Source organism: Oryzias latipes, chromosome 10, assembly GCF_002234675.1.
Source record: "Oryzias latipes chromosome 10, ASM223467v1".
Classification (NCBI taxonomy): domain Eukaryota; kingdom Metazoa; phylum Chordata; class Actinopteri; order Beloniformes; family Adrianichthyidae; genus Oryzias; species Oryzias latipes.
In genome coordinates this window covers 14,176,313-14,198,483 of record NC_019868.2, presented here as the reverse complement: position 1 = coordinate 14,198,483, position 22,171 = coordinate 14,176,313, and the positions used below count along the sequence as shown (strand labels likewise).

The 22,171-nt window shown below is 41.8% G+C and overlaps 1 protein-coding gene across 9 annotated transcripts; it reads right to left on the bottom strand.

The window, feature by feature from the left end:
* Nucleotides 1–3,252: 3,252 nt before the first annotated feature.
* On the bottom strand, nucleotides 3,253–20,595 carry ctnnd1 (catenin delta 1). Of its 9 annotated transcripts, XM_023959116.1 has the most exons (23): nucleotides 20,452–20,595; nucleotides 20,309–20,386; nucleotides 15,155–15,278; nucleotides 13,455–13,618; nucleotides 11,973–12,041; nucleotides 11,751–11,870; nucleotides 11,376–11,641; nucleotides 10,714–10,995; nucleotides 10,383–10,623; nucleotides 10,058–10,280; nucleotides 9,750–9,942; nucleotides 9,528–9,645; nucleotides 9,263–9,416; nucleotides 9,067–9,084; nucleotides 8,702–8,770; nucleotides 8,085–8,212; nucleotides 7,846–7,996; nucleotides 7,574–7,766; nucleotides 7,142–7,344; nucleotides 7,017–7,058; nucleotides 6,695–6,762; nucleotides 6,470–6,524; nucleotides 3,253–4,813 (listed from the first exon to the last, which is right to left on the bottom strand). In XM_023959116.1, the coding sequence occupies exons 4-23, from the start codon at nucleotides 13,611–13,613 to the stop codon at nucleotides 4,755–4,757; spliced, it is 2,811 nt and encodes a 936-aa protein (XP_023814884.1). In that variant the 5' UTR covers nucleotides 13,614–13,618; nucleotides 15,155–15,278; nucleotides 20,309–20,386; nucleotides 20,452–20,595; the 3' UTR covers nucleotides 3,253–4,754. The 9 variants fall into 9 exon arrangements, with proteins under 9 accessions (XP_023814884.1, XP_023814882.1, XP_023814883.1 ...); XM_023959114.1 differs by having other exon boundaries at nucleotides 20,309–20,595; XM_023959115.1 differs by having other exon boundaries at nucleotides 15,161–15,278; nucleotides 20,309–20,595.
* Between the last annotated feature and the right edge of the window lie 1,576 nt (nucleotides 20,596–22,171).

Sequence of the window (22,171 nt, the reverse complement as noted above, 5' to 3'; positions counted from 1 at the left end):
GACACTTTTCCACTTTATTTAACATTATATGAACAAGACGTTCATTAGTTCTTTGTTGAACTGGTCAATTTACATGTTTAATATGAATAATACACCATCATGTTGACCTTTAGCAAAAAAGTAGCATTTAAGTGTACTACAAGTATACTTAAGTGAGGCAGTATACTTGAGGTTTACTTTTTTATATAATACTCAAATAATGTTAACCTAAAATATTCTAATTTAGTCCAAAGAAGTAAATTAGTATACTTCCTATACTACTCATACTCTTTACTCATTTTCAAGTATTTTTGACAAAATAAACTTCGAGTGTTTAGCTAAGGGGATGCAATGCTGCACTACGCCCTTGTTCTGACAACCTTTATACAACAAATTTTGTGAGAATTTAACCCCCCCCCCCCAAAAAAAATTTTTTTTTATATATATATTTATTTATATATATATATATTTATTTATATATATATATATTTATTTATATATATATATATATATATATATATATATATATATATATATATATATATATATATATATATATATATATATATATATATATCAATAACAAAAGGCACTGGGGGTACGATGATGCTTTTATTATCCCAAAGATTGTGTATAAAAAGCATGTTTTCTCTTAGATTCATGATAGACTAGTCCCTTATTATTGTATTCCCTGGGTGGAATACAATAATTTTCTATTAAGTTCTGAAATCAAATGATTAAGAATAACCTTTCATTGTGAGCTGTTGTTCCAGCAGATGACAGCAACTTATTAGTGTAAAGCTTTGTGCTGTGTGGGAGTTTGAATAGTAAAATAAAGCCAGAAGTGGGCCCTTTATCAACAGTCATGTCAAAACGTTGGAGATCAACACCTTCATTTCAGACCTCTGAAGCACCTGTGAGGCTAAACCTGCTCCCTGATGGACATATATGTGAGATTTAGAGCTCAATGTCTCATATTCATTTCACATGTGCGTTAATACATCAGGGGTCTTTGCTTCAGGTGCTCTGGCTGGGGTGAAGAGGGGGGGGGGAACAACCCTTTTAGTACCTTCACAGATGGGGATAAATGCATCACTAACCTCAACCCAAATGAGAGAGAAAAATCCTCATTTCATAAATAAATGAATACATGTTTTGGTCAAATATGCCAAAAATATTCCCGCATTTAAATTACTCAAAATGTAAAAAACATACTTTTTTTAACAACAATAAAGCTCCTCTATTGGCTTGATACACTTTTAAAAAGGTGTTGTATGGATCACACTTGATAGATCCTAATTTAGATAGCAGGTCCTCCTCCAAAATACTACATACACCCAACAGACACATTGTACGCAATAAAGGCCAACAGTTACATTAATCTGCAATTAGTTCAAAATACATTTATGTTCTTCCTTGCATGTAAGCTAAAACATTTTTCATGACATTGATGTAAACTTTGATGAAACTTCAACAGGTAAACAAACTTTGAAAGCCAAAGCCTGCTTCTTTAAAAAAGAAAGATTAAGTCCATTTTCTATGTACGTGTCTGGAGGTGAATTCCTGCCGTTAGAAAGTTTCCTTGGAGGGTCACACTGTGTCATTGACTCTCAGCAAATCGGTAGGGACCTGTTCAAATGACAGTGATGAGACGGGAGAGAACACCTCGGTAGGGAAGGGAGAGTCCGGTCGATGAGCCGTCGGCCGGGGCCAGCGCTCATTAAACTTGACAAAGAAAAGGGGGTCCTTGAAGGGCCCCCCATAGATGATTGCCTGCAGCAGGTAGACAATGGCAACGACCATGAAGCTAATGAGGAAGAAGGGGAAAAAGGGCCTCAGATGGTGCCAGGCCACCCTGAATCCATAGCCTAGACCACTGAGCCCGCTCTGGTTGGCAGTGTGGGAGGTGCGGCGGGTAGAGTCTGGAGCAGGAGTGCTGTCTTCTAGATCCTCACTAGAGTTTGAGGAAGGGCCATCGAATGACGCCATACTGCAAGACAAAGCTTGTTCCTCAGCAGGACCTGATTGAACACAAGTTCCTCAACAAATCAGCTCCAAGGGATCATGAGACAGGAAGCAAAAGGTAGTCTTCCAGTGGGAAATCCGTTTCCTGAACAGCGGCACCCCCCTAGTATGGACTCTGCATGTTGGTGAAAAATCCCCGTCAACACCCCTCACAGCAGCACTCCTTCCATTTTGATCCTAGCAGTTTTGCCCCCTGAGATGTTGCGTGCTGGAAATAAAAGTTGCTCCTTCTATTTAAGCTATAGAGAGGAACAGCAGGACAGCTCTAAATAGATCTGACACCAGGACGGAGGGAGGTGGGTGGGAATCTGCTGCATTTGGAGATCTCAGGTTTAAGGAGGAGCTTGTGCGCGCCAGCTGCAGAGGTTACAACCGTTTCACAGGTCCACGCTTGAGTCAGATACGACTCAAACATCCAGACATTTGTGGGGTTTTAAACATTCTGAACAAGTAGTGTTTGCATGTAAACAGCTATAGCATGAAATGTTTTGTCTTATATTCATAAAGCAACCACATTTAGGGGGGATGAAGGCTTTTCTTTTCATAAAAAGACACTTTGAACAAAATTAATTAAAAAAAAAAGAAAAAGCAATACATTTAGATGGTTATTAGCCTCAAATGTCCCTCTGAATGACGACATTTGTATTCATACTAGTTGCAGAGGTTTCAAGAATTTGAAAATCTTTCGTATGAACATGCACATAAAGCCCTTTGGTCTTAACTCTTGTTTGGGAAGCATGTCCGACATGCTGCCGGCTGGAAATGCCATGTCACCTTCAAATCCTGCAGCCCTCCACACGACTTCCCCGACTTGTCAAGAGTCTGACAAACGCAACGCGGGTCCATGTCGACGTGCAACCCGAGAGACCGGCAAAGCCGAGTGTGTCGAAACTCTCCAGCTGCTCTGCAGTGGACATGATGTCTGAAAGATTTGTCATTTTCCCATCCACATAAACACAGATTACAGTCTTTATCCGGAGCCGCATTACACCCAGGTCACTTTCCAGCGTCTGGTCTGAATGTTTCCTGGACAGCAAACATTAGTAATTAACAGATCCCCCTTAAAAAGAAAGTAATAAGACGAGGCTAGAAGAGGCGAGACCAAACAGTATCAAGTTTAAGCCGCTGCGATCTGCCTGAGCAAATACCAGGAATATGATGTTACACAGTGTCTACCTCTCTTTAATTAGACATGTTAAATAGCACAAGTCCTTCCTGATCTCCCAAACAACCACACACGCTGCATCATCTCGTCTAAGAAAAGCTCTTTATTTATAAAAACAGTTTGACCAGTTACATACTTCACTGAAAAAGCAAGTTCTCAGAGCCAAGGCAGGTATGCATGGTACATCATAATTTCACATGGATAGGCAACAGTACAAATATACTATGTGAAAACAAGATTAGAAAAAAAGAAACAAAAAAAAAGAGCAAAAACAAAACAAAAAGAAAAATAAAGAAAATTGGTCTCTTCTGTACGTAGCTGTAAAAGTTGAAATAAAAAGGTACATCAAGTTGCATAATGCTTTCGTCCACATACGGCCCCCCTAAAATTAAAACAAAAAAATCGGATGCAGAAGGAATAAAATAAAATTAAAGTCACAACACACAGTACAAACAAATGAATCAAAGTGTGCTTTTTCGCTGCCTCTCAATTTAAATAAAAACATGAGCATCTCTCCCATAACCGTTTGAGGAAAACAAGTCTTTAACTGAAGAAGCTTCCCAAATTTGAGTTCATTAGGCAGATCTACTGCTTCACAATGACTTCATTCTGACAAACAAACAGACTAAACCACTGATCTCTCAACAACGTAGCCAGGAATGTTTGGATAATAGTGGTTTAAGTGTAGTGTTTTAATCACAGCTTTCTACTTCAGTACCAGGTCAGACTTGTGGGCAGGCCTGTTCAATCCAGACAGGAAACAAACTACCTATTGATTTGGGGAGTAAATAAAAAAAAAAAAAATCATTAAAAGCATAACAGAGGCAGCAGGAACGTTAAAACCAAACAGAAAAGCAGAAATCCAGTCTTCTGCATGGGGTGCCTGTACACAGAAATGCACTCACTCTAACAAACAAACAATAAGGGTCCACGGATGTCGTCTCCTACACGGCAAACTGCCACAGGTGGAGCACTTTACAAATATGCACACACCTGTCCTTCCAGGTTTGTGCTCATCCCAACAGAAAGTGGAAGTTACTCCAGACAGGAAGTCCTGTATAAACAAACATTCTCCAGCTAAAGGCGGCCTGTTGAGACATCCCACTTTCTAACATTCCCAGTTAAAGAGACGGTTTAACTTAATGAGCCAAAACTAATGCAGTCATCCAGATTGATGGTTTTTTTTGTTTTTAATATATGTACAGTATATACCCTACATAGAAGTTATACAAATCTGTCATCAGGATGCGGACGTTGGCGGCCGTTACAACATTTTATTCTCAACAGTAGCAAAAAGTAAGGAAACAAAGAAGCAGGATGACTGACTACACCAAAATGAAAAAGATTGTCAACAAAGGTGATTGCCTTTACAGAAGAGTTATAATTTATAAACAGAGAATATTTCTGCTGCTACACTTTGAATGAAATAGGTGGGCGTGTATGCATGAACATGTGCACAGTATGGAACTTTGGGCCTGCGACCAAACCACTCTCTTTGGATGTCAGCTCTCGTCTTTTGATCCCATCTGCACGGCGACGGAGAGGTGAAAGCGGGGCAGGAAGGTGGCGTCTGGATCTTCTCTCGTCAGTAGCGGTGGTGTGGCAGGGACGGCCCAGTCTGGGTAATGCACACGATCAGTTTTTCTACAGGAACACAGCAGAGAACATGCGTTAGAAAGAAACCCCACAACACAACCAGACTGCAACAATGACTACCTGAACATGTGCCGTCACAATTACCCAACCTAGGAGACTAAAACACCTGAGGTTTCATTTGTCTACAGTTTGTGGCTGTTACTGCAAAAGGAGAAGCATAGCAAATACCTGAGAAAACGGGGAAGCACTTGGGTTATTTTAATATCTGTAATGTAGACACTGAAACACACAAACACCCTAAGCTGCTACCAACTTCCACCAAATATGACTCTCGGGCAGTTTAAAGGAAGTCAAAGTCAAATGTGTGCATTCTAAAGCAATAAGCGTGTCCAACTTCCTTCATGTCTTTGACTGCTGTTTTTTGTGTGTGTTTAAGCTAGCACGCTAACGGCACAAACCTTAACGAGACTTTATTTGTTTGATATGAAACTCTAATGTTGCATTTATCATTTTGTCAGAAAACATCAGCTCTTACAAAGCGTTAAAGCACAAAGATGATGGGATCGGGACTGCAGCCATGAGGACTGCATCATTTGAATAACCATGAGTGAACTGCAGCCTGAATGACATCGGTTATACATCCTGAACTCATGACAAGCATACATAAATTATCTCCAATGGTTTTTTTCTTTGGGAATCTGTGTTGTGTAGGAAATAACAGTTGAAACAAATTAAGTTGAATATAATCCATTTTTTGGATGTTTTTTTCAGAAGACCCAGTAACTGATAAAAAGTACTAAATTGGGTTAAAAAAAAAGTTCTGAGTTCTGATATTGTGACACCACCACGGTATCAACAGACTAGGACTGGGGGATTTAAACTAAAAACCCAAACTCTGATTATCTTCACACTAGATTTGATTGATTTAAATCATTTCTCCCCCTTTACATACCTAAACAAAAATTACAAATGACAGAATGTATTGAACAAAAACCGGAAGGCGAATGCAAGCGGGTAAAAATGCTGGTAAAACAACGCGGCGGGTGTTTTGTTAGCTGCTGCTAGCTTGAGCATCTCGTAGAGAGCTCGACAGAATCCTCCGTTTCAGGTGTTGAACCTCATTTGGCGTCCTCCCACTTTTGGTAGCTTTAAACAGATTATGTGGCGTGTGGTTTGTTGCTCCAAGTCTGAAGACATAAAACCAAGTCAGTTCCACATAACCACAGAAATTGATCCTGTTTGAGGAACAAGTTCTTCTTGCCATTTGCTATTTTAACATCTGCGCATTGTGCAGATGTTAAAATGAAAGGTGCTGGGGGCGAGAAAAAAAATACAGATTCCCAAAAAATAAATCTTCCTATACAGCAAATTTGAATTTGTCGATAGAATCGACTTATTGCCCAGCCCTAGAACCGACACGTGTCCCGAAGATCCAACTCCTAATTGTTGTAGGCCTGAAAATCTAAAGCGAGACGCTGCAAAGATGGCGATGGGCATCTTTGCAGCACACTGTAGCAGCAGATTCAGCACACAACAGCAAGGTTATCGCAAAGTTACGACATCAGCACAAAGCTTTTCACCGCTGGCCCGAACGTCATGAGACACACAGAAGACCGCTTGCAGAGTCCATGCAGGATTAGAGGTCAGTTGGACATACCATGCTGTTACATGCAGAGGGAGAACGGGGGAGCGGGTAGGGCTAACCATCGTAGGAGTCCAGCAAAGGCAGGGAGCCCTTTCTGCCCCCATAGACCCCTCGCTGAGGGCCAACCAAAGAAAGAAAGACAAAAAGGAGGACAGGAAGAGAGTGTGAGAGAAAATGTTAACTGTGAGGTTGAAAGGCAGCAGCACGAAAGTGTTCATTACTGTGCAGGAGGTTGCGGGTGAATACAGTTAGAGAAAACACGAGCACAAGAAGGGTTCAGGTACCTGCAAAGTGTCCGCGGTATCATCCAGAGTTTGTCTTCTCTCCCTCTGGTCCAGTGTAGAGTAGGACTCTTAAGTGAGAGGAATCAAAACTTATCGTTAAATGCAGACAGTCTGTTAAAACATCTTAAACCAAATTTCTGCAAGCAGCCAAACTTTATGGCACTCTTTCATGTGAGGTTTTTAGCTATAATTCTCTGAAATTCCCGAAGGACTTCAACATTTTTTATAGACTCATGCTTAGAAGGCTTTAAAAAAGCATTTTTGCCCAAATACACACTAACCACAGAAGAATGTGACTTTAAAAGAAGATGCATGTACTCACCAGGATAGATGTCACTTAATGGAATCATGTCCCTCTTTTCTCCTAAAGGTAAAAACAAACTAGAGTCATGAAAGAAGCTCTGCTGCTTCAAAGGTTTAGATTCTAAACTATAAAGTGCCACTGACCCTTGTCCAGCAGTGGCATGGAGCTGTCCTCGTGGGTGCCGTTGGCTCGGGTGCTCGGGCCGTTGCTCGTGTTAGGGTTAGGGCTGACCATGAAGTCTCCCTTCTTCCAGCCATCTTTCTCAAGTGGGCGGCGCAGTTCCTTGTGAGCCCAGACAAGCTGCAGGACCTGCCCTGCGGCACGCACCTCACGCTCTGAGCGCTCCCTGCAAGACCCCCCCCCCAACATTTATTGCCGTTTTCCATTTCCCCAGCCTTTACTTTTAAAGACGTACACACAGTGATAAGCAGAAATAAACATGACTATCATCTGCTAAAGAGGAGATTCAATCCAAACAGTCACTCTTGTGTTTTTGCCCCAAAATCAAAGGTTCATTCCAATAATTCTATAGCACACTAATAGAGGCTCAGTTTCAGCTCATCCGAAACACTTACCCGTTCTTGACGATGAGCACCAGTCGCTCAACGCCTTGTGACTGTCGGAGGAGCTTTGCCGCATCCACGTTATTGCCCATCACCTCAGCAAGCGTGCTCAGAACCGATATCACCGTCTCCTCCGATAAAGTGCGTCCGGTCTGACTCTGGCCTCCAGGCAGGTTGGCCACAAGGTTGGGAACAGCGTGCGACCCTACAGACAAAAACGTCGTATTAGGAACCAACAATCTTGAAACGGTCAAGCCTGATGTTGGTCAGAGCTTCAAGCTTACCTAGAAGTTCACGGTTCCGGTTATCAATAGCAAGGTTCCTCAAAGCTCCCGACATGGCTCGAACCACACGGTCGTTACCGTGAGCCAGCAACTCTGTCATCAAAGGGAGGCCCGTCTCCAGCCGCACAGTGGTCCGAATATACCGGCCGAACTAAACAACAACCACACATGGATGGTCACCGACACCGGAAGATAAAACAACGTCCAAAAAATAACGCAGTGAGTTAAATGGCACTAACAAGCCAACGGCCAGCGCACAGGTTCTGGATGGCTCCGGCGACAGCCTCAAGCACTGAGGAGTTCTTGCTCTCTTTGAGCAGTGAGGTGTAAATACGAACCACCTCTGGCTGGAACAGCAGCTCATAACCTGATGCAAACAAAAAGAAGACCAGAGACATTTGGAGCATAGCAGCTGGTTTAGGTTTCCAGTTTCAGCAGCACTGAGTAAATGAACCTGGTCCTCTTTTCTTCTTTAAGAATATAACCACTGGGCTTTTATATCCCCAATGTGAGGCAGGACCAACTTTTAGGCAGGTTAGTTTGTCAGCCTGTTGTAGATTTCACCAACTTTAGGTCTATTAGGCAAACCTACTTTGGGATATAAAGACCAAATATAGAAAATCATTTTTCTACAATATTCAGCTTTAGCGGCCCAATTTCAAGCAATAGCAAACAATTTATTCGTTTTTCTTTTAAATATGATGGAATAGTAAAATATGAATTTTCACATTGTGCATACATATTAAAGCTGCCGTGCTGTCTTAAGGAATATTTTTTTAAAACTACAGTTCAACACATGAAACCTTAAAGTATCCAGTAGTTGCTCACAGAGTAAATGAGATTAAAAAAGACAAACCTTTGGCGGGGGTCGACCTCTTTGGAATTTCAACATGATCCCCATTTCCATCATCTCCATCCTTCTTTCCTGCAAACAAATAAAAAAAATAATAATTTAGGAGACATGGAAAAACAAAACAAATGCCATGTGCTAGGTTAAATGGATTCTCAGTCTAACAGTATTTTTGTCTCCAAATGTGAACAGGCAAGAGTGGAACAAGCACCACTAGCATGCGGTGGCATGCGGTCATTTCTGCGACTCCAAATGATCATGCCTCTGTGACCTAAGTCGACAGTTTTGCAACTCCGTTTTCATTTTGCGTTAGTAAAAATGACGAATGGGAGTGGTTTTAAATGTTTACTACAACATCAAGAAACTCTTACCTTTGGAAAACCACTCATCTAAACAGAGCAGAGAGAAAGGGCAACATGGAAGAGGAAAGAAGAGGGAAACAGTGGGACAGTGTGAAAAATAAGCGACAGGTGCATCTGCCACCAGCAAGCTCAATCCATCCAGCAACTGCCTTTTATTAATATATACAGAGAATCACTTCCACGGCAAAAACGGTCTGAAACTAACCTTTGCTCTTTCGAGAACCAAAACAGCCTCCTTTATTGGCTGTGGGTGGACCTTGGTTTAGAGGCGTGGCCTCTGCATAGCGCTCTGCGTCTGGGATTTCACGGTGGACCTGGTAGGAAAGGTTCCTCAAGAGGCAGACACAGTTCTCCACCAACTATAAGAAGAAGGGAAGACCGGGAACAGCAAAGAATATGAGACAATAATTACACGTTCTACAAAATGAATCTAGATTTAGAGCTCTACACTGTGTGCAAACAGCAGTTACCTTATTATCTACATCTTTGCAGTTAATTTGTGACTGAACAATGTACATTATAGAGTCCACCAGTCCATTGCAGTCCCTCAGCTTTCGCCGGGCCTCGCTGCGCTCTGAACTCACATTCCTGCAGCAGACGGAAAAATCAAGGGCATAATTACACATTTTCTGCCTAAAATAGGTTTTTGTGCCTACATTCGAGTTTCCTCCACTCTTCAGACCAGCGCATACCTAAGGCAGCCAGCAGTGTTGGTCAAGGCAGTCTCCCATTCCAAATGTCTAGGTTTGCAAGTTTCCTCCCTGCCGAGGTTTCCTTGCTCCCAGCCTGAGCGTGGAACGATCACCTCATCGGCCAGGGCGTGTAGGGCATGGTCCACAATATCCATCTTTACTGCATCATGGGAGGAGAGGTTCCACAAGGTGCCTGGACAACAAGTTTAAACAATGAATGACAGTGTAGAGCTAATATGAAGAGATTAGAGTAAATATTTGTATGATGGTATTTGATTGTAAAAGGCATCATCTTTTGGAATGCATACCTGTAATTGTGTCAGTTAGATCCTGGTCATTAGTTTTCCTGAGCAGCTTGGCTAAAGCAAAAACGCCCTCGCAGTTTTTAATGGCAATCTTGTTGTCTTGGTCCTGTCCATAGGAAATGTTTTTCAGCGCGCCGCACGCAGAGTGGTGTACCTCCTTGCTGGGATGGTCCAACAGGGAAACCAAGATTGGGATCCCTTTCAGACGACGTACTTCTGACTTCACCTGGAAAATAAGTGTCGAATTAGAGATCAACAAGCAAAAACATGTCAACACATTTCCTAAAGTGACACACCAATTCTGCTCGTCTAGGACCGACTCACTCACTTTGTCGTTTTTGAATGTGAGGTGCTGAAGGAAGGCGGCAGCGTTGATCTTGACCGGGTCGAATCTGTAGTTTAACATGGCAATCACCTCGGGTAGCTCAGGCTGCCTCCATGTACCGGGAGCCGTTTTTCTCAGTGTGCTATCTAACGAAGCCATGCTTCCTCTGTCCATCGTCATGGGAGACCCCCACGCATATGGATCGACTCCTCTCATGTCTCCATCCAGAGTGTCCTCACAGCTCCTAAAAGTCACAGAAAAGAGATTTTCTTTATGCATCTTTGGTCAAATCGAATCTTTTTATGCAAAGCAAAACAGTGGAAGCGGGTATTACCTAAGTCTGCGCTTCTCCATACCACCAGGGCCTGCCCCCAAACGAGGCATGGTGCCATACCCTCCAGGGTGGATGGGCGGAGGGCCCATGCCATAGTCACTATATCCCACGCTGCGCTGATCCTCATCCAAAACATATGGGCCTTGACCATACCTCATTTCCATTGCTGAGCCCAGGGCCCTCATAACCCGACCCACTTGGGGCTGTGCAGCATACGGGTCCAGCTGCTGACGGCTCGGCGCCCTATACCCCGAGTCCAGAGTTCTGTAGGTGTCAACGGGCCTAAAGTGAAATGAAAAGCACTGAAGCATTTTTTGATACGTTGGTCACTGATAAGAAATAGGACAAGACAGGGTTCCCTGTGATGACACATCGTTGATATGCATCTGTTGGCAACTTTTGAAACTCATCTTCTACCTACAACACCAAATGTGAATTAGCATTTCTTTGGTCACAATCAAACACTCTAGAAATGAGGAATAAAAATTGACAGTTATAAATAAATACACATTTGGGTCATTTTAAGGTGTATTCTTTAATGATTAACTACAAATCCACCTCTGTTCCAACAGCTTAATATAAATGATGACGTTTTTTTAGGTTGTTCTTAAGAACAACAAGGACACAAAATGTGTTTTCTGCAGCGGTCTGTGCTCTTGTACCTGTAGCGCTCATCCATGTGAGAGCCCCTGCTCAGACTTGTGTACGCTTCTGACGGCGGCCCTCCCCGATAGTCGTCATATCCTCCGACCATGGGACCATAGTGATAGTTTCTGGGTACTGTGGCGGTGGGGTAATCCGCGGCTCCGGGCTGCCTATAAGGCCGGTCCAAGGTGGCACTGTAGACCCCCATCCCGGGCACTGTAATGCCGCCATCGAGTCCCATCGACTCACTGGGCATCACTGTGCGTGACATTGGTTTCTTCATCTAAAACAACAGCGAGACAAATGTGATGTGGTTATTTTGACACTTTTTACGTTGTTGGGACACAAATCGCTCATATGTGAAAAGGACAAAACATGCGACATCCAAGTACCCCATTATCAGATCGTCGGGTTGTTCCCTCCTCAGAGAAGACAGAATGTGCTTCGTGGGAATCGTCCTCCGGAGTGTAGCTCTCATCCAGAGCGCCGTGTGCAGGGTCCACCATCCTGTACTTTAAGCAAAGACACCACATATTTAAAGTGCATAAGCAAGACAAAAAAAAGTTAATACATCAATAATTTAGAAAAAAAAAACTGTTCCTTTAACTACCAACCTGTGTGTTGTTTATATACGAGTCAGTGAGTTTCAGCCGCTCTATGTCTGCATCCCCTAAACGGCCGTTCTGTGACAAAACAGCAAGACTGTCAGACCATGCAAACCAAATTAGTTATATTCCACATCATTAGCTAAAAGAGCCCACATTAGAGGTTACAGGCAAGCCCATGTAATGCCTTATAAGCATGCAGATACTGTTGCTGCTGCTTAAGCACATTCAGTGCTGACTAAACCCTCCTAGCGTGTTTATGGTCTGACAATCACTGCCAGAGATGGAAGAGGACATTTTGGAATGCAGCCGCTCATCCTCGCGCCTCGTTTCCTCCTGCTCTGAACTCTTACATAACAGTGTGCAACATTCTTCAACACTCCAACTTATTGAGATGCATTACAACAGCCCTTGAGGAGGGGGGGGGGGAGCAACCACAGGGCACTAAGTAGTGGCAACAGTGTCACTGGGAAAGGAACTAAGAATTTTAACAATTTAAACTGTCATCTTTTCTTTTCAATCTGTCTATCTGCTCTTTAACCTGTATTTTTACAGAGGAAACGCTCATTAAAAAATAACATTAAGTGGAGCAGAACATGCTTCCTCCTCGGCTTTACCCTCCCAGAATGCCACCTCACTTAAAATCTAAGACAAGGCTTTATTAAATATCATCTACGCATAGATTATTAACAGATTTCTTTGTAAAATTCTAATATTTGAATGAAACCTACAAGAAAAGCAGCAATTAAATTAAATTAAGCAAAAACTAATAAATGAAAAGAGCAACAGATCTTAACAAAACTCAAAGGCAGAGTAGAAAGCCTTCGCTCTTAAACTCAGATGCAGTCATAATAAATGCAAATGTATTTTTATATCTAAACAACATAGCAAAGTAAATAGTTAAGACAAAATATATTATAACTAATTTAAATTAGCTCCATTAGAACAGTGCTTTTGCATCAAATGCAAAATAGAGTAAACAAAAACAAAAGATGAATCACAGCAGTAAAAGTCGCTCTGTTTTCAATGGATGGAGGTTTGGGTGACACATGCACAACCAAAGACACGTTTTTCTAAATGAGCATGCTCTTTTTTAATACTTAGAAAGACAGCAGAAACAGAAGCACCAGCAAATCTAGAGGTGTGTTTGCACGTCTTCCTATCCGGTGAACGGGGAAAAATGTTGCAAGAGAATGAACTGAGGCGTGTTAAAAGCAGATCAACACTGTTTAGGCATGCACTTGAAGTACCTTCCTCAAGATAGTGATGACTCTTCACAGTCAAAGCAAACATTCAACAAGGCAGCTAGCAAACGTACAGTTGTGTACTTGAGGAGAAATGATCGATAAATGGAGTTCAGATGGAGTAAATGATGCATGAATTCAGGGGAGGGGTTGGACAGTGAGATGAAGTATCCATTATGAGGGTAAGTAGCTGGGGCTTTAGATGAAAGAGCTGTGATGGGGATGTAATGTGGGGGGGGCGTGTTACCTGTATGTGAGGGAAGGGGTGACCCAGGGCCGAGGGGCTGGTGGCAGGGAGGCCCACTCTCCTCCTCTCCTCCTCCAGCGCCCGGGTCAGCTGTTCAAACTGCACCTCCTGCTCCCTGACTGACTCCAGCAGAGCCGCTGCGCTCTCACACTGCTCCATACACACTAGTGTGGCCCCAAGGGGAGAAATGTGGGGGTGGGACGTTACGCACATCCATGCAGATGCATACACTTCTTCAGCAAAGGGAGTGGGAATCTAACAAAAACAAACGCTTCAAAGAAAAGTAAAGCGGATTCCGAAGGGGGGGGGGGGGGGGGGGGGGATTATGGAGGCAGGTATTAAATTGAAAGAGTAATTCATCCCGTCTGTCAGCGGACACATGGAGTTTGGTGATTGAGGTCGAGGTAACTGAATGATATCTGGGCTTTGCTTAATCCAGTGAAACAAAGGTAATCACAAAATTTAAAAACTGGTTTCCAACTATCAACCATATCAAAGGAGTTTTGTCAAGCCTCCATTAGGCCTGTCGTTCTTTAATCACGCATTGTAGTTCTTTCCCACCTACAGGCAGAAACCCTAACTATAGGTGGAAATTTGCTTCAATCGCAGCTGCAGAGTTTTCCCAAACATAACAACAGAGCTAAAATTGGGGTAGTAAACACAGCGGAGTACACTTCAGGTCAAACTGTACTACATGAAGCACTGACAGTGGGCAGAGACGACAAGAGGAAGCCTCTGGTCATTCAATTATTAGCATTTTTTTTCTTATAACAATTTACCAGAAACCATGAGCACCTTAAATATGAGAAGTACAGTAATCCAGCTGCCTTTTGAAAGCAATCAACAAAATAAATACAAGAGCTTTCTTTCTACTCAATGGTATTTGAGTGTGTGAATTAAAACAGTCTAGTTATCAAAATATGACCATAGCCGTGTCATCGTGTCCTCTTATTTACGCCCAAATATTTATCTTTTAGTGATAATGAAAACAGTTCAGGGAGAATCATTTGAGATTTTACCACAGCGGGATGCTGAACACAAAAGCATGATATTAAGCTACGTTCACACTGGGCATACGACGCGCGTTCAAGAACGCACATTCTTACACGCACTCCAAACATATGGTCATTACACTAGACAAGCAGGGAGCGGCGTCTTCATGTTTTTCTTTTGTTTCTGTTTACTAACGCATGACTGCCACTTACAGATGGAAGAGATTTGGTTAGAATTGTCAACACGGTAGAATTCTTGTGAATCATTCTGCAGGCTCACAGCTTGATTCTGATATAGGAAAGACTTTGTGTCATAAAATTCCACAATAATTAATTTGTCCACCGTGATCAATTTTCAAATGGTTGGTACTTCTGTGAATTACAGGGGACATCATCCATTAGTCACTACCAAATCTGAGTCCCTGACTGGTCAAAGTTTAAGCTGGTTTAACTTTTAATTTCAATGGCTGCGAGTTTTGTACGTAGAGCCCAAAATCTGAAGTAAAAACTTGCGTAGCTCCGTGTAAACGTAAAAGTCTTGAACGCGAAAGCCCAAACGCACATTTCCAAAGAGCTTTCATTGGAAGTGGCTTGAATGTGCATTGCCAGGGCCAGTGTGAATGCAGTTTAGGATTAGAATTCTTGTGTTTTAGAGGGGATATTTAAAAAAAAACAACAACAAAAACAAGAGTAAATATATATACACACCTTCACCTTTGGGAGTGATTTGAAAGAGGTGAGAGATTAAACCACAGTTGGAGATGAAGCTCTAGTTGTTCATGTGTAGAAGGCCACTGAACCACCAATTCCAGAAACAAGGGGGGGGAATGGACTGCAAAGAAAAAGATAAATATGGGGAGTGATGGGGTGCACTAAGAAATAACAGAAAGAGATATGTAGCTAATGTGCTTCAACTGGGGGAAAAAAGTTCAACCTAGTGAGAACACAGTGGAATTGTGTCAACGGAAATCTGTGCGCCTTGTGCAAAAAAAATAAAAATAAAAATGAGTAGTTCCAGCCTGAAATCACCGTATGACAGGTAGCAGCAGGAAGCTGATCAACCAGCAGCTACCGTGCTGTATTCACACAAAGAGAAAAAGGCTTTTAGAGATTGCAACAACTTCTAAGAAACACATTTTCCACCGACTTCTCCGTCTGTCTTTTGGTTAAAACCCTGCTGTTTTTATTTTCAGCATCTTCACCCTAATCACCCCCCCCCCCCCTCCAATGAAACACCCGCCAACCCCACCCCCTGAACGATGTTATCTTGCAGCAAAGAAACACCTCATTATTTCCGAGTGACCTCTCGTGTGTCACGCTTTGCTGAAACAAGCTGGCACCAGAGCTCAACAGTCAGGCACTGTCAACACCATCACACCTGCAGGACCTGTTTGACGAGGTACGGGAAGGCCAGCCCAATTCCTTGTTTTTTTTAACCCCTTACATTTTGTGTAACCTACAAGCACGGGCACAGGTGGGTGAGTCAGGGGTTTGAGCAACAAACACAGACCTGCATTTACATTTCAGGTAGCAGGTGTGAACGCTCTGCCTGTTCAGCGGGAACAGAGAGACGGGGCAGAAACGCGGTGGGCTCAAACAGATCCGGATGTGTGACAAACAGCTTCACCAGCATCAAATAACATTAACCCAAATTCACATGCAATTACAACATAGCTTTTTTACTTTCTGTTTTCCTTTAACAGTGATGACTAAGAGGCGCACGTATGGCTGCACTTGTGACTCGGGGGGGGGGGGGGGGGGGGATTCCCAAGAACGCGGCGTGCCAAGTGCGAGAAAAATCAATGGGAAGTGGGATGACACGATAAGAAAACAAGGAGTGGTCAGAAAACAAGCACCACAAAAAAACAACAACAAAAAAACCAACATGGAAGGTAGGAAATACAACCAGAATTTACATACAGGTGAAAACTGACTGACAGACATGATGTCACTCGCCTCACTCAAAGTGGAGTCATCTACCTGAATACACGAAGGGCTTTGTGGCGCCACAGATGTCTATATATGGTCACATTCAGGAGGCTGAAAGGATCCACTATAAAAATGAGTGAAGAACAGAAAGCAGAAGAAAGAGGTTTCGGTAGGAAAACGTAAAGAGAGTAAACATGAGGACTGGAGCATGCAGAGATAAGATCTGGACTATCAAATCAAAGATAAAAGCTAATCTTGCATTCCTGGCATTGTCTCTGGCCCATTCATGGTAACAGCCCACGCACTCCCAGAATTGTGACTAATTGTCACTGGATCAGGGTCTGAGAGGGTTTTCAGGAAAAGTCAGCTTGCCATTGTGACATTTACAACTAAAAACATTTTCCCTGCCAGACTTTCACAGAGTTTTTTCTCGCTGTGTTGATTCACTGCTCATAAATGGGATTTCATGATAACAGACAACTGACAATTTCACAAGATTGCTCTAACTTGGCAGGCTAACTTAATAGTTTAATAGTGCATTTCACGTCAGTCTGGTTTAATCACGGGCAGGAAGATATTTGCAGCTGTTAGTCTGGGGGGTTGGCGAAACAAAGCAAAGTTTGTGCAACTCAGAGAGAAAGGGCACAAGTGTGAGGAGAGCATAGAACCATCACACAAATGCCAGAAAGTGTGTCTTGATGGGGATTTAAACTTGCATTCCTCTTAACAAAACTAATGACTTTAGTTCTCCACCCGTCTCCCCTTTCACAGCTGTTAGCGCTGGCCTTGAAAGTTAGGAGCGAGTTTCGTTGAACAATGAAAAACAATCAATGCCGCTATAGTCCCTCTTCCCTCCCCTTTCCCCTCTTATCCACTTCCTGAGAAACAGGATGTTATGAATTCGACAAGAGATGAGTAAAGGATACAATGGCATTTTTGGCTTCGGATTAACCGTATTGTACAACAACCACTTGTGGACAAGCAGCCTAAGGCTGTGAAAATTCAAGTTATTTTCTACAATCAGCAGTTTGTCTGTGCAATGAAAATGTCCCACGGTCAATATGATAATAATGCAACCACGAACCACTTCCTATTACACTTGTGCTGTTCTCCATTTAAAACTTTTCTACTGTACTTTTATAACCTTTCCAGATCTACATTTTTTGCTGTCCTAAAGACAAATTAACCCATTAACAAAATATAAAAAAGCCTGTTAAAACAAGCAGGTTTTTATTGTATTTTTATGAAACTAACAAATATTGAAATGACGTGTTCCTATTGACAGATTAATTTAAAAACTACAATTTGTATATCTATATTCATTTTTGCTAAAGCTGAGCAGTTCAAACAAATCTATTCTACAAGCAACAGTTTCTTAAAACAATAAATAGAAAATGGCAGTGTATTTTAAAAGTAACATAATTAGAAAACCCCCACAGTGAAAGACTCCAAAACCCAATGGCAGTTCAAAGGGACGAGTCTTCTGCGGTCAGCAACATCTGACTGAACTCTGACTCGCCACAAGTCACATCACAAGCCCATCTGATTCAGCAGCCATCAGTCAGCATGACTCACTCACTCTGATCATCAGAACAAACCAACAATAAATCCTTTGTAGGCTTAATTAAACTCTGCCTAACAGAGCGACAGACAGAAAAAAACATGTTCGATGTTGGCCAGGTATTCACATATTTCCAGCTAGTTAATAGTGTAGTTTGATGTTAAGATTATTTGATACCAAAGCAGAGTGTTGGTTGTACTGAGGACTTACCCCACTAATTAATTTACCTTCTAACACTTTAAAATAGATTTTAAAAATCCACACCAATGGAAGTGCTGTTTGTGGTGTTTTGAACATGTTCTTGTTGCATTTTTGTCCTGTAGAGGACATATATAAAGAAAATTAAGTGGAAAATTGCACGTACTATTTGTATTTTTTTTATCAAATCGTGATGAATCCGGAGCAGACCAAAAATATGCCATTGAAAAAAACATGCTTATGGGTGTGATGTAGCACCTACAACGGTAAGCAACAAACTCCCTGCTCTGCTCCATTCTGGTGCATCCACTCGTAGACGACTAGATCCATGAATGTCTTCGTTTTCCTCATACAAGCTGCCATCCGTCTCAAAACTGTACGGCTGGATAGCTCCAATATTGATCCCTATTTTTGCTGCACCGGTAATGTTAGGTTGGGTCTGTGAGCTAGCGGCAGACAGTGCAAACAGGTGGATGACAGGAGGTGGGCAATCCTGCCCACAACTCAGAGGTGAATTTCGAATGAACTCCTGCCGATCTGCAGAAACTATGTCATAGAAAATTACACAGGGTTTTTGATTTTAGCTAAAAAAAGCATTAATCATAATTAAAAGACCACTGGGAATGCTTTTACAATAGATCAAAAGATGATTGTGTGGGTCTTTAACAAGGATGCTTTATAAAAAAAAAATAGAAATAAATGGACCTACATCCACTTGTTTGAGTCTATTAAAAAACCTGAAGTGTGTCTATTAAAAAACCTGAAGTGTGTGAAAAAGCAGACCAAATTACAGTGGGTGGTGGGATCATTTGTCAACATCCAAACAATGGCTAGAGAGCACAGATCCTCCAGAACAGCCGACATGTGGTGTTACCAGGATCCCCTCCACCACAAACCTGAACCGGTCACACCTATAGTTCAAACACATCCTCTTTAAACATCCACCAGACGCCACTAAAGCCAAAGGAAGGCCTATCGACGCGAGGAATTATAAGCCTGCGTGTAGTCGGTGTTTACGAAGGAAAACGCCAGTCTGTTAGTTCAGGCTGAAGCTGACAGTTGTCCCCACCCAAGCATTTTCCCAACAAAACAAGTTTACACATGACCCACCCAACAGGTTCCGTCTGACAAAGCCATAATCCCAGACTAGCAGACCACAAATGAGAGACCACCGCGCTGACGGTGGAATTAAATACACAAAAGTATTGAGCCTGGATGTTACGTACATACAACAAACACACACACACACACACACACACACACACACAGGCACCCGCACACTTTTCACAAAACATGTACTTCAAATACTGAAGTAAAGTCGGCTGCGCAAACACCCAAAAATATATTTAAAAAAAGAGAAAAAAAGAAACACTAAATTAGTAGAATAAACGTACTTATCGTACTTAATAATCGTGTACCAGTACATAGAAACGCTCCCAGAGACTAGCTAGCTGCTGCTGGGTGAGGTCATTTTACCAGTCCGTGTATCCCAAACACCGCTTGGAAAATGCTACAACTAGTTAGCATTTCCTTCGTCTAACGGCATCCCACACAGCCTTGTGAATGATTAGTAGGCAGAAGACGGGAATATAGGTCACCAGCCGCGAGGAAAGTTAGCTAGAAAAACAAGTTCAAGCGCACACCAGACATGAACCTTTGATATAAAAGAGCTCATTTCGAACAAAGGCTGTCGCAAGAGAGTTCCTCGGTGGTGGTGCTAACGCAAGAGCTCGGCTAAAATGGATCAAATCAACCCAGTTGGGCTGGAAGCTAGCTCCGTCTGACCTGGTTTGACTGTCCCGAGTCGTTAGCATCACAATAAAACTACCACGAAAACGCTCCCGACAGCGGGGCTAGCGCTAGCAAAGCAAACACAGATGATCAAACAGCAATGAAGGGTTCAAAAACGCGACATTTTCAGGGCAACGTGGACCTTTTTCTCTCGGTATACACGATGGCGTCAAAGGCCTAATAATATTTGGAATGAGCACGGCTGGTGACGAAGGAACAAATCAGGGTCTGAACTTGTGCGCTAGCTTTTATTAGCATAAAAGATTCGTGCTGATCTGTCGGAATACATGACCACTCCTTAGAACTGCAGAGTGTCCCGGCAATCTTCAAAGAAAATCCACGCGCGCGACAAATCATCGGTAAAAATCCAAGAATTGGCTCACCTGGTTGAGGAAATCCTGCACCCGACCTCACTCAGACTACCCAGTTTTAGGTGTTTTCTGCCTCTTCCCGTCTCCTAGCTTAAAGAGGTGAGATATCACCGAGTTTCTATCAAAGGGAGGGTGGGATCAACAAGCAGCTTTACCGTAAAGCACTGCGCTCCCACAAAAAACCAGCAGGTTGGTGGTTACAGACACCACAGAGTTCTGCTTTTTGCGCAGTTTTTATTTTTTGTATAAATAGTTTTAATGGACAAACTGAGCTACACCTCTAGTCTGCCGGGGATTTAAATTATGTCGCAATATCACCTTCCGCGTGTCCCTCCCTTCACGATGTCACGTCTGTGATTGCTCAATAAGAATGGCCAAGGGGCAATAGATAGTCTCACGTGGGTGGGAGTACTTCAGCTTTTTTACATGAATGAATTCCCCCAAAATAAGGTTAATCAGATCCTTCACATTTTCTTAACATTTATATTTCTTACCAAAAATGTAACATACCTTGTTTTGGCAAATTATTTATTGCTCAAGCACTGTTTTTGCTTTTTTTTTTTTTTTAACATGTCAGTCTAGAATTGGCTGTGAAGGTCTTTTTTCATTTTCAAGATTTTGGGGTAAAAATCGAAGAAAAAGAAATGTGAACTTGAAAAACAAGGCATCAGCGTGGACATACAAACATGGAAAGAGGAACAATGCCAGGAATTCCCCCCAGCTTCCGTATGAGCTCCCCCCGAAGTGCTTTTGTAATAGGAAGAAGGCATAAATATAATCAACAATACTGCTCACTTGGAATATATGGTGATTAAAACAATAAAATATTTTGGGCACAAACGGAACCTCATAGTATTTAAACAAATAAATTAGGTTTTTAATTTTTAAAAACTTAGTCATTCAGAAAATATGAATCTATCTTATACGGGAAGCTTTACTTTTATCTAAAGTTTAAAGATTTGCAGCTAAGTTTTGTAGCCTAATGTTTGAATCAGGAATCTGTGTTTTTCAAGCAGTTGTCATTCAGTAGAAGTGTTAATAAACCCATCCCCAGCTGATTTACTTTACCAAAACTCAAAAAGATGAGCAACAACTTACAGTATTTTTGCGTCACAGATTTTTCATCAAGAATGTGCGGCAGCAGTTTACAAATGTGGTGTTGCAAGCTTCACTTTCAACGAACACAGGCGTGTCAGTTAAGTTTTAAAGAAAGTTCAACCCCAAAAATACGTATTTAGAACCAATTCACGATTTTCTTTTAATCTTTAAATCACAATTAAGCTTATAGTTTTAAAGTCTAGTTTGTCAAATCTGACAAAGACCTTTTAAAGACTTAATTGATATCCATAATAGCAAAGAAGCTATGCTGGTTGTGGGATTCTTAACAATGATTCTAAGTAATTGAAATTATAGCTCTAATGTTTTAAAACAGAACAGACTTAAGTCTTTCACTAGGGATTTGCTAAATAAAATCATAAAACAAACAAAAAAAGTTGTTTTTCTTGTCTATTATTTTCATTTTGTACCTTATGTAAGTGGAGAAGTCCAATTATAAAAGAATCTGATTAAAGAAAAGTAGTACAATTAAAAACTTTTTGTCTGCAAGCTTTTGATTTTTCTTCCTAATTAATGTTTTACTTTAGCTTTCATTTGAATTATGCTAACTCAATGAATTTATTATTTTGTTTTTTAAAAAACAGATTTCCAGGAGCTGAGCTTTGTTTTAGAAAAAAAATGAAAGCCAGCAAAGGTTAAATGGCTCAAAATCATTCATTTCATGAAGGACAAAACTGCAGAATCGGCACAATACTTTGTGTTGTAAATGGGCTCTAAAAGTCTGCAGCTGTACTACACAATTTCTCATCTTCTGTCAGC

What these genes read in the sequence shown, in the direction of transcription:
- ctnnd1 (XM_023959114.1), bottom strand. Translation starts at nt 13,613, where the DNA reads ATGGAGCAGTGTGAGAGCGCAGCGGCTCTGCTGGAGTCAGTCAGGGAG. An exon ending in TCACATTCAAAAACGACAAA is followed by an intron (nt 10,281 to 10,382) that starts GTGAGTGAGTCG and finishes CTTATTTTCCAG; the next exon opens with GTGAAGTCAGAAGTACGTCG. An exon ending in ATACCGCGGACACTTTGCAG is followed by an intron (nt 6,525 to 6,694) that starts GTACCTGAACCC and finishes GTTGGCCCTCAG; the next exon opens with CGAGGGGTCTATGGGGGCAG.